Source organism: Gekko japonicus, unplaced genomic scaffold (assembly GCF_001447785.1).
Source record: "Gekko japonicus isolate JY-2015 unplaced genomic scaffold, Gekko_japonicus_V1.1 scaffold573, whole genome shotgun sequence".
NCBI lineage: Eukaryota > Metazoa > Chordata > Lepidosauria > Squamata > Gekkonidae > Gekko > Gekko japonicus.
In genome coordinates, this window is record NW_015176469.1 from 314,519 (window position 1) to 327,111 (window position 12,593).

General features: G+C 44.3%; 1 protein-coding gene across 1 annotated transcript in view; it reads right to left on the reverse strand.

The window, feature by feature from the left end:
* ADGRV1 (adhesion G protein-coupled receptor V1) overlaps positions 1-12,593 on the reverse strand; it is a 373,937-nt gene that overhangs the window by 4,804 nt on the left and 356,540 nt on the right. Inside the window, exons 85-86 of the mRNA XM_015427126.1 lie at positions 8,795-8,986; positions 5,574-5,751 (exon numbers count right to left, since the gene is read on the reverse strand). Of these exons, the coding sequence (XP_015282612.1) occupies positions 5,574-5,751; positions 8,795-8,986 (370 nt within the window). The remainder of the gene's footprint in view (positions 1-5,573; positions 5,752-8,794; positions 8,987-12,593) is intronic.

A 12,593-nucleotide genomic window follows, 5' to 3' on the forward strand; every position in this document is an offset into this window, starting at 1 on the left:
CGGAAATTTTGGACCAGCCACAGACTTTCTGCCTAACCTACCTTGCAGGGTTGCTGTACAGATCACAAAGCAGAAGAGGAGAATGAAGTAAGCTGCTTTGCTCCCCACTAACAAGAAAGACAGAACTACTCTATGGAAGCTGCCTCGGAAATTTTGGACCAGCCACAGACTTTCTGCCTAACCTACCTTGCAGGGTTGCTGTACAGATCACAAAGCAGAAGAGGAGAATGAAGTAAGCTGCTTTGCTCCCCACTAACAAGAAAAACAGAACTTTGCCTAGGAAAAGGCTGCTGGGAGGGGAGGAGATAAAGTTGCCAACTTTAGGTATGGAAATTCCTGGAGATTTGAGGGGTGGAGCCTGGAGAGGGTGGGGTTTGAGGACGGGCGGGACCTCAGACAGATACAGTGCCATAGACTCCACCCTCCAAACCAGCCATTTCCTCCTGGGGAACCACTGTTGCCAATCTCCAGGGGAGGGCTGAAGATCACTCAGAATTACAACTGCTCTTTAGATGGCAGAGATCAGTTCCCCTGAAGAAAAGGGTAAGCTCTGTGTCATTATGCCCTGCTGAGGTCACCACAGCAAATTGATGCTGCGTGCCAAAGACCAGGGCACCCACCCAGAGCCTCTTTCTACAGCTCGTTGTATGTATTTCCACAATGGCCCTTATTCCTAGTTTATAACAAAGAGCATTCCACCAGGCTTTAACAACTCCTGGATTTCCCCTGAATAAGGTCAGCTATACTTCTCAGGTTATTTTCATCAGGATGTACTTCCAGAAAGAAAGCCCTTGACATTGGGCAGGAACACGCTAGGACCCAGATACTGAAGCCACCTGGAAGGTGAGGTGAGAATGAAAGGCTAACATCTGAGATGACATACCCCAACCCTGCTCCAAACTGTGCATCTCAGCAATTTCTGTCATTTAACAATGTGATACGTTTTAATTATAAACCACTTTGAAAGCCAATCTAGCTGAAAAACGCAGTATATGTACTATCAAATAATTTGATAAGTCATTTTGCTGAGTTTGAGCAACTCACAGCTGAATCCGAGAAATCTTTTAAGAAAGTATCTATATTTTTACATGGAGGCATGTGAATGAATTTGTGATTGAAGATTATTGTACAGTAACTTGTTTTACAGGCAGGTTACTTCAGAATTGGCCATTATGGAAGTCACTGAATTAAACGGCATCAGCCAACCTCAAGAAGCACAACAAATGACAGGAGCTGCCGTTGCAATTTTTTATACCTGACTGCACAGTAAGTTTCTGGTGTGTTTAAATAACAAATTAAAGTAGATGGCTTTGGAAGGGTCAGAACCTTAAAATAGTCTCTGTTTGTAGTAATCTCAATTCAATTTCTGATGTCAGAAATGAAAGCAACTGTTGTTTTTTTAAACATTGGAATATAAATTGGATATCAGATTCCATACAAAGCAGCCATGTAAAGCAGTCAGTGCACAGACTGCTAAGGCTAAAAGTGTTTCACCACTGAAGTTCACAGGGTCAGCTTGTTCTTGAACAAAGGCAGTTTCCCTATAAGAAAAGGCTACAGTGTCTGGGAGCTTTCAGTTTAGAGAAAAGACAACTAAGGGGGCCATGATAGGAATTTTTAGAATGTTTTGTCTCTTTGTATAATACCTGGGCCTTTTTTTCTGGGGGAACACGTGGGAACAGCGTTCCGGAACCTATTTGACAATTTTTTTTTTAAAAAAAGTTTAAAAGTGTATGAGTTTTCAGTATACTGATTGAAAACTTCATTTCCCTCTTGAGAGTTCCAGCACCTCCCCCCCCCCAAGCCCTGATAATGCCAGAACTCAGGGGCACCTAATTAAGATGATGGACAGTAGGTTCAGGACGGACAAAGGAAAGCACTGTGGCGCAGGGTGGGTGAGTTTTAAGTTCCTCTTCCCTCAGTCATTTTCCCAACCAGAAATGAGGCCATTCTTTAATCCTTTGGACTAAATTTAAAGATCCAAACCAGTGCCCCAATATGACTGGGAATGCCAAAACACAAAACAGCCAGCCTAGTCTGCCAGGACCCTCACTGCCCTGGATGTAGTGATGGCCACTAGCTAGGGTTGCCAGACACCCCCTCCCGTGGAGGCAAGACTCCCCTGCCACCAGGCCCTGCCTCCCAGCTGCCAATCAGCTGGCCAGCAAGGGGCAGGATTTAGCAGTAGAAAGAGGAAGGTCCAGGCCATGTTGCTAGCATTGCACAGGAAGTGACACTCTGGTATTTGGGCAAAAACTCGATGGCAAAAGCTGGTTTTACCATAGATTTTTTGTCCAGATACCAGAGTGTTGTCCAGAAGTTGCTGATGTGACTGTGTCACTTCCTCTGCAATGCTGTTGGCATGGCCTGGGCCTTTCTCTTCCTCCTGGTAAGTCTCCCCACCCCCTCCTGGAGGGACCTGGCAACCCTACCACTAGCTAAAATAAATGTTTAAAAGATGAGACAAATTCATGAAGTCTATTAGTTATGATGCCTAAATACATTCCCCCATGTTTAGAGGAAGAATTCATCTCCATGTCCTGTATGTAGGCCTTCTGCGGCAAAAGGGACATCTGGTTGGCTGCTGTGGAAACCAGGATGCTAGATTAGATGAAATACTGGTGTGATCTAGGAAGGGCCCTGTTATGTCCTCAAGGCATTTCGAGTAGGGTTGCCAGCCTCCAGGTCCAGGCAGGGGTTCACCCGCTTTTGGGGGCTCCAATCAGCCCCCTGCCAGCTGGCCAGTGGGGAACTCCCATTCCCAAGCCCCACCCCCAAGCACGACCACCGGCTTGACCACCCCTTCTGCCAGATTTAATGGGCTTCAGCTGCTCCACGGGGACCATGGGTACCGCTGACCAGCTGGAGGACCCTTTAAATCTAGCAGGAAGGAGGGAGGGGGCAGTTGTGGGCCGCAGGCTCGGCTCTCAAAAAGACCCTTTAAAGGGTCTTTTTATGAGCGGGGTGGGGTCCGCAGCAAGCAAAGCTGATTTCCCCCATCCCTGTGTGCCACGGCTCCCATGTGTCCCCCCCCCCAGAACACCCTCCCAAATCCCTCTGCTGGAGCGAGGAGGGGACCTGGCAACCCTAACATCAGGCCTTGTTGGCCTATGGTTCCTAAGAGATTTCTGCATTAGCATTTCTAAACATGACTTCTTAATCTCTTACCAATAATGTTATCCCATCTGATCATCTTTATTCCTCTCACAGTCATAAACAGGACACCTCAGGATCTAAAGGAAACATTTGTTCCATTGCTCAACTAGAGTTCTAACTAATAGTGCTCCAATGACAGTTTAGTTTGCAGAATGAGCAAGGTCCCTGCAGTGAGATCTGTTGATGAGTACGTGCCAATACTCCATGTACTTAAGGTTATTCAGGGTTCCCCCCCCCCAAATATAGATCTCACCTTGCTCTTGCCATACCTCTCTTAAAATTTTGTGCACGTACATGTTAAACAGCCTGTGTAACGTTATTAGTTTGTTTCTCTTGCAGTCTACATGGTATACTATACTTTGTTGTTGTTCAGACGCACAGTCGAGTCCAACTCTTCACGACCCCATGAACAAGATCCCGCCAGGCCCTCCTGTCCTCCGCTGTCTATACTATACTATACTATACTATACTATACTATACTATACTATACTATACTATACTATACTACATACACATGTATTCATCAGGGATCTCCAATAGTAAGCATAATGTTTAATTTTGATTTCATTTTTGAAGGCCAAACAGACAGGACCAATGTGTATTTCCTATAGTATTCCATTCTGGCAATAACATATGGGTATTTTTTTTGAGGCCCTGAGATGAGGATGAACCAGGAAGACCACTACTCATATGCAATAACTGAACTTTTAGCTACAACGGTCCAGGCAGTTATCTCCCATTGAAATCAAGCATACATGCATTCTGGCATAGGCACATTGTAGCTAAGGGCACTCTGGAAGAGTTAGTTTGCTGAGGAAACTTGCTATACCTGTAAAGTGAGCTTGAGATATCTTTAAATGACTTTGGTCTTTTAGTCCATGTTATACAGAGATGAAAAGAGAGCATTTCTTCAGGGCACTCATAATTTGACCCTTCATTTAAATAGGGTGGTTTTCCAAAGGAGAGCTTATATACTTAGGTACTTAGGGACACGTACATTTCACATGCCCAAAGCAGACAATTCTTTTGTTGCTACTTTCTACCTTATTCAATGCTATTTCTCCTATGCTGCCATATCTACCTGAGACTCTAATATCAAGGAACCTAAACTTGGGCTTTTCTAGGCATGTTGCAAGATTCTTGCTCCCTTAACCACTGTACAACTTTCTGCCGGTAGTCTCTGCAATACACCACAGCCGGTGCATTGCTTATGGATCTTTCTAGGACTTACTGGTAGTAGCTTTCCCCCTGCTTCTTCCTTGGTTGTGATGCCACCCGTTTCCACCTCATTTGTGATCCCATCCTCATCACCTGACTCTCCTGCTCCTGTAGCTGAACCTGTGACTTCAAACGGATTCCTCAGAATTGATTTCTGTTTGTTTCTTGTTCCATGAGACTTACACTTTAAGGACCTATTAGTAAGGAAGTATGACCCCAGCTGGTATACGATTATACTTCTGGGTCATTTGCTATTTCCTCCACACAAATGTGAACAAATATGAACCCGAGGCCATTAGAGCACAATATTTGGAAATACCATTGCACGTATGAACTGGATATAAGACTACTATTACCTTCATATTGTACACTAAAGCTCAGCTCAAGTAGTTGAGAGAAAATCCATTAAAAGTTCTACCATAGCTTAATAGCCTACCATTTGTTGGGTTAAGGCAAAACTATAATGCTTTTAACAAATAAATTTGCTTGTATGTGCTTTTAAAAATATTTGCATATCATCGTTATGTACATATGGAAGAGCCCTCAAATTGCAACCAACTTATGGTGGCCTAGGGATGCCAGCCTCCAGGTGGGAGCTGGGGATCCCTTGGAATTACAGCTCATCTCCAGACTACAGAGATCAGTTCCCCTGGAGGAAAATGGATGCATTGGAGGGGGACTCTGTGGCATTGTAATGCCACTGAGGTCCCTGTCCTCCTCCCCAGGCTCCACCCCCAAATCTCCAGGAGTTTCCCAACCTGGATTTGACCATCCTATGCCTCCACCCCCCACCAATGGCTGGGGGGACCTGGCAACCCTAGGTGACCCCAGCAAGGGGCTTTAAAGGCAAGTGAGAAAAATGAGGTCATTGGTCACTGCCTTCGTTCGCAGAATCTTCCTTAGTGGTCTCCCATCCAAGAACCAACCCTGCATAGCTTTCGAGATCTGACAAGATTGGGCTACACCACACTGCCTTCCTCCTGCATATTAACTTTTATTCATATTTATTATTATTATTATTATCAATATTATATCATTAACATAAGTACAGGGAATAAACATTTGTGTTTAATCAACGCTTGTGCTCTAATTTGCACTGGCAGCCCAAACGCAATAGCAAAAAAGTGCACCTGATCTCTGTAAAGACCTGTTGAATTTGAAAGCATGGCATGCATGCTTCATAACGAAATCACACTCACCAGTTTTTAAAGCAAATATTAGATCATCAAATTCTTGTGATTCTTCATCAGCCACCAAGGAGCTGTTGCTGAACCCTCCAGGAGCTGTGAAAGCGCTGCCATTCTGTGGGCTCTGCTTGAAGACAGCACTGGCCTGACTGGGTGGCCTCAATGATGCTCTCTCCCAGTCAGCTGGCATCTGTAGAAAGATAAATTAAGCAGCCTACACTTATTTCCAGAGGTGTAAATGGCAACTGTCTGCATGAGGCCTTGCAAGGATTCCTTATGACCCCAGCTCCTAAGCATTTCTGCGATGGTATTGATTCCCTCAGGTCTCCCTCAGCTAGGAATCCATCTTGACATGCTTCTCTTAATGAGTCATTTAATAGAAGTACTCTGTTCTTGTTCACTTTACTGAGATGTCAAAGTCTGTTCCACCTATTCGGACTTCAACAGAGCTGCTGAGAGCCAACATAGACCCCCTTTCCCCTCACAATACCCAGATCTCACTAACATCATATAAAAGCAAACCACGTGATTTATCCAGCATTGTGAACTTCAAGAGTGATCAGCCCCATCCCAAATAATTTTTATCTGCCTTGCCTCCCCTTCTTGCAGTCGTGGACTATAAGAAAAAACAAATCCCCAACCACACATCCGTAGTTTCTCCAAAGAATTTTCCCAAATTCTGTCGTCTCAAAATACGTCTGTAGATGGGACCATTTTCTTCTCTGATACCTCAAAAATGGCCTGAATAAATACATTTGTTTTTCAACTACTAATCTTTGAATAGGTTATTTCCCCAGCATCCTTCACTACTCCATTAGGGCTTATAGCCACACATGGACCAAGGTGTTTTTCTATGAACCATTCAATATACAACAAAGCAACTTGTCAGGGCTCTAATGGCTAGATCTACAGGAACCTGAAAAGGTAAAGTGGGTGACTGACGTCAAATTGTGACCTGCTTTCCATGGACTCTATAATGAGTTAACGCCCATAGAACTTGCAGCACAGCAATAGTGCAGAAAGAATGGTAATTTTACAAAAACAACAAGCTTGAGTCATTGCACAAAATAATTTTGCTTGCCTGTGATTTACAGGCACGAATTGTGAACTGAGCTTTTGCTGCTAAATAGCCAGCATGGTACAGTAGTTGGGTATGGATGTGGTGATTCCAGGTTGAAATTCCTGCTCAGCTATGAAACTCACTGAGTAGTTTTGGCAGATCTCCATTTCTTAAGCCTGTGCAGATGATTAATTTGTGGAGACAATCTACCCATAAAGAGCTTCCACTGGCTCTTCACCCTTGACTCCACCCAACACTGACGGGCTCATCCGCACAGTCTCTGTGAACGTGCAGAAGGCTCTATGCAGATGAGCTAGTCAGGGCATGGAGGCTGGGGCTGTGGGTGCAACCCTGCTTCCCTCTCCACACTTTCAATGATGCCCCACTCATAACTGTCTGTATAGAGCTTCAGTCTAACAGACATCTGAAGGCTGGTTATGAGGATAAAACACCTCTCTGAGGAAAGATACAAATGCAATAAAGAACATTTACCATGTACATGGCTCCTTGAGGATGCTCTTATATCTCGTATTGCCTACAGATGCCTATGTGATGGCCATAGCCAGGACAGCGAACTTCCAGTTTTGGCTGATTTGCCTGCTGTAGTGCTTTCAAGAAGATAAGAACTTGGCCACCACCTTGTATCCACTCATAGTCTCTTGACTTGACTGCTTCAATTGCATTGTACAGAAGTCTTCATTTGAAAATGGTGGGGCAAGTCCTACAGGCTCAAAATGCAGCAGTGGAGCTAGTGGCAACATGCATATAAACTATGATTCTTTTTTTAACCTGCACTGGCTACCAAACAGTTTCAAATGTCTGTTTTTGGCCTTTCACACCCTGGGTCTCTGATGTCTGAGGAAGAACCTTCTCCTATCTGTCTCTCTTCCCACCTCGTGAGTAAAGATCAAGCAGAGAACCAAATGTTCCAGTTGCCATCATGGTCCACAATGAGGGCTTTCACTTGAGCCAGTCCGGTGTAGTGGTTAGAAGCGCGGACTCTAATCTGGGAGATCCAAGTTTGATTCCCCACTCCTCCACATGCAGCTGCTTTGGGTCAGTCACAAGCAGTGTTCCCTCTAAGCTGAGTTAGTATGAGCTAGCTCACAGGTTTTTAACCTCCGGCTCACACATTTTTATCTTCGCTCAGGAAGAATGGTTCCAGAGCGAACTGATTTATACAGAAGTCAAATTGCTCGCTCACAACTTTAATGCTAGTAGCTCACAAAGTAGAATTTTGGCTCACAAGATGCCACAGCTTAGAGGGAACATTGGTCAAAAGTTATTTCAGAGCTGTTGTCTCAAGAGCAGTTCTCAAAGAACTCTCTCAGCCCCACCTACCTCACAGGGTGTCTGTTGTGGGGAGGGGAAGGGAAAGGAGATTGTAAGCTGCTCTGAGACTCCTTCGGGTAGTGAGGGAAGGGGTATAAATCCAATCCCTTCTTCATCTCTTGAGCAGACAGTGCTGGCACTGGCATTATGAAGCTCCCTTTTACAATTAACCCTGCTCCACTGGAGGCTTTAAGCTACCTATGGAAAACTTCCTGTTTTTGCTAGGCTTTAAGTGGTATCTCTCTTTATACTGTTTGTGGTTTTGCTTATTTTGTATGTTTATTGCGAGCTGGTTTGAGACGCTCTTATTTGGTGCAAAAGTAGCCCACAAATCTAAATGTTTGCAAATAAATAAGTGCTCTGCAGTCTTTAGTACATTTGCCCTCACCTTGTATACAACCTTGTGATGTCTCAGTCATACCAATGGGGAGCTAAGAGCAAGGGTCAAACTACAAGTTACATGGAACACCCCTTTTCCCACTGCCACTCCTGAAACAGAATCCCATCTCTAGTTATTGTTTACTCCCATAGAGGAAAATGACAGATCCCTGTATTGTTAACCCCTTGCTCCATGGTTCTGATCCAAATACCCACTCCCCATTAAATGTTAAAATAAACTTCAGGAGATGTGACAGTGGTCTTCTGTACAATGTATAGTTAGGTCTTGAGGAATTTCGAGTGGCTCGATGCTATGCAATGAGCTTGTAGCAGAGATAAGATTTTTAACCCATATGTGTTGAGACTATCCACTGGATAGCCCTGGCTCTCGTATCTGTATCTCAAAGTTCTCGATAAGTGTATAAATGCATCTGTTCTCTAAATGCCGAGGCAATGCCAGTACCTCTTCCATAGCACTGATAAGGTTCTGAGTAGATTTGCTGATCTCTCCTCCTGCTGGGGGCATGCCACTGCCATGGGTGAAAAACGCAGAGCCGGGACTTGTATGCCCATTCATCTCGACTGTGTAACTTGCTTTTACAGGGCAGCACAGCTGGTTGTGTAGAATAAAATACACCACGAAAACATAAAGGCCCTGGAAAGAAGAAAGCAGGGGATGACAAAGTAAGCATCCATGTATGGAACGAAACATCTTTGAATATCTTTAAGAAAAATGAGTCATGCAGAGCAGCAGAACGTCTCCCACAAACTCAACTAAACAACCATACTGATGACTGTAACATACTTTATTTATTTATTTAAGAAGAACAACCAAGAGAAGATGTCAAAGTAAATTACTACCTGGAAGGTAACAGCAAGGTAATGCCCCAAGGCTTCTACTAAGATAAATGGATAATTTAAAATTGCAGTTTTAACCCACCCAGCTATGAAGCACAGCCAAAAACAGAGCACAACAAAGATTCACCTTCATCACAACAGCAAGAAAATAGGCTCAAGAATGCCTCCCGATGGGTGCAAGCCAGCAGGGATTTTATTCTCTCAGGCACCATCTTTTTTCATTGATTTCCCCCCCTTCCTACTTAATGCCATGCAAACATTGGCTGATGCCAAATTTCGGTTTAAAATTAAGTTCTTCAAGCTGACCACACCTGAATCCTGGCTCATCTTTACAAAATTAACAAATATGTTGTTGTGTATGTCTTAAGCTCTGCTCATTTTTATACATTTGACCATGCTTTTGTCCGAATGTGCATCACTCGTGTTCAAATGGTCCTCATGGTGTTAAGACAGACAAAAGCTGCCCCCCCCCCCGTGTGCTCTTGATCCAGTTGTTTCCTGACAGTCTTCTAAGAGGAGGGAGGGAAACACCGAGCTTCTCTCTCCTAACTCTAACTCTCCCCATGACTCTAAGGCAGACAGCATAACTGCTTTGTTTTTAAATCTTAGCAGACTGTGGGCTTGTATCCATCGGCTTGCATTTGCCACTGTCTTCAAATTCTGCATAGCCATCTCTCCCCTGGGACACTGTCTCTCTGAGTAACAGGAAAAGGGACAGGAGGACATTGGTTGGATTGGACTGGAATCTGATTCGGTGAACAGTCTGAATTAGGGGAGGAAGTGATCCTGGTTCTATTACAAAATCCAGTCTCATCAGACTTTGCAATCTGCCCTAGCTGTCTCAGCTATTTCTGTTTTAGTAAACAGGATTACTGGTATATAACTGCCTATGTGTTTTTCTCTGCTACTTTGTTGTCTAAATAGCCAAAAAACATGCCATGACTGATCGTAGCTGGTTTAGCTGTATAAAAGCAACATACACCCATGAGATCCAATTGTCTGGCCTAATCCCCAGAGTGCACAAAATGGATGTACCGCTGAATCATCTCTTAAGTTATACCAAGGACATAACCAATACCCAAGCCACTCTGGTAATTAGGGATGTGCAAAGTCAACTTTGTTTTTCATCATACCTCTGTTCCTACACTAGAGATAACTCAATCAAAAACATAAAGGTTGATATGCCCTGTACAGTGTGTCCCTTAAAAATCAAAAAGTGAATTGGATCTATTTATTTTTCTTATTGGCTTGGGTATTTCCAACCTCCACTTTATTTTCAGTCATTTATGAATATCTTTTTAAAAAATATTGGCAAAGGAACGATGACTACCAAGACCTGGTGGAGCTCAGCAGAAATGTACAGATATCCACAAATGTAGATTAAAGTAAATGCTAGCTCTTTCGCACTCTTTTTGCTGTGTCGTATTCTATGTCATTTTAACATTATATTTTTAACACTGGAAAGTTAAATTAAAAACAGGTGGACAGACTTCAGGCAACCCACACCTTTCCTCTTTTATTATTTTTTCAGAGTTTTACATTCATGTTGTGAAACTGCATCTATGAAAAGTGGATTACTACCATGTTGAATGTGACAGAACTTGCAAATTTAAGCCAGCCATTCCACAAAATGTTATTACAGACCTGCTAGTGGAGTCTTAGTCCAATCCTGAGCATATTTACACATCTAAGTGTACACTGCGGTGGCTCAAGTGGTTAAGATGCTGAACTGCAGGCTGTGGAAGGTCAGTAGTTCAGCAGTTCAAGACCCGGGTGCCGCATGATGGGGTGAGCTCCCATCTCTAGTTCCAGCTCCTGCCAACCTAGCAGTTCGAAAGCAAGAAATTGCAAGTAGATAAATAGGGACCACTTCAGTGGGAAGGTAACAGCATTCCGTGCGCCTTGGTGTTTAGTCATGCCGGCCACATGACCACGGAAACGTCTTCGGACAGCGCTGGCTCTTCGGCTTTGAAACGGAGATGAGCACCGCAACCCTAGAGTCGGATTCGACTGGCTTTCGAGCAAGGGAACCTTTACCTTTACCTTTAAGTGTACACAAGCCTTTGGTTCTAACCCTGCCCCCCGGATCTGGAAATGATTCCACTTGCATTTTTTAAACTGCACTTCCTCCAACAGGTCTTGTTGTTAATCAAGTTGACCTCACATCATCATGTGGTAATTACTGAACTGAAAAAATCATGTACACATAATGTAAAATATATATTATCACTGTACAGAAGACCTGTCTCAAAGCTGAATCAGATGCAGGAAGAGCCAGAAAGCCAGTGCCCTAGTTTCCTTGTGTTCCCAGTAAGGTAAGTAGACTTCTACAAGGAGAACCACATAAACAGAAAGGGTTTTAAAAGGGGGGGTTATATATAATTATTATTTTAAAAGCAATTATGAAGCCAGAATGCCACCAGGGGGTTGGGGCCTATCCAGTGTTTTGCATGGAGTGTCACATGTATGACTATCTGCCAAAGGGATAGAAGTCTTGGGTGTATGCCTAATGAGCTCCTGGTTCTCAGGAAACGAATTTGCTCCCTTGAGGCCAAGGTGGCAGACCTGGAGAAGCAGAGACAGTCAGTTAGGTGCATGGAGAAGACTCTCGTGGACTTGTTAGATATGTCCCACTCTGAATATGGCAGCCCCGCCGCTGTCAGGGAGCATGAGGGTCGAAACAGAGCACCGTGCTGCGGATAAGGGGAATGTGCCCTCAGAAGGGACCTCTTCTTCAGCTGGTGAACGGGTATCCTTTCGCACCAAGGAACCATCCCTTGGCAGGTAGGGAGGGGGGCTCTTGGTAGTTGGTGATTCGATCAGGCAGGTAGACAGCAGGGTGGCGAACCCACGTACTGACCACATGGTGATGTGCCTGCCTGGAGAGAAGGTAGCAGACATTACACGTGTTCTAGATAGGCTGGTAGATAGTGCTGGGGAGGAGCCAGTGGCCGTGGTACATGTTGGCATCAACGATGTGGGGAAATGCAGTCATGAGGTCCTGGAGGAAAAATTTAGGCTGCTAGGCAGGAAACTCAAGGCCAGGACCTCCAAGGTAGCCTTCTCAGAAGTGCTATCTGTTCCACACGCAGGGCCGGAGAGACAGGCACAGATCAGGAGTCTCAATACATGGATGAGACGATGGTGTAGGGGGGAAGGGTTCCAGTTTGTTAGGCACTGGGATGCTTTTTGGAACAAGAGGGAGCTGTACAAAAGAGACAGTCTCCACTTGTCCCAAGAAGGAACCAGGCTGCTGGCGCTTAAAATCAAAAAGGTGGCAGAGCAGTTTTTAAACTGAATATTGGGGGAAAGCCGACAGGAAATTAAAAGTCTCTGGTTCGGGATGGCTCATATCAAAGAGATGACAGGGTAGCTGTTATTTCTCTACAAGGAAAAGGATTAGA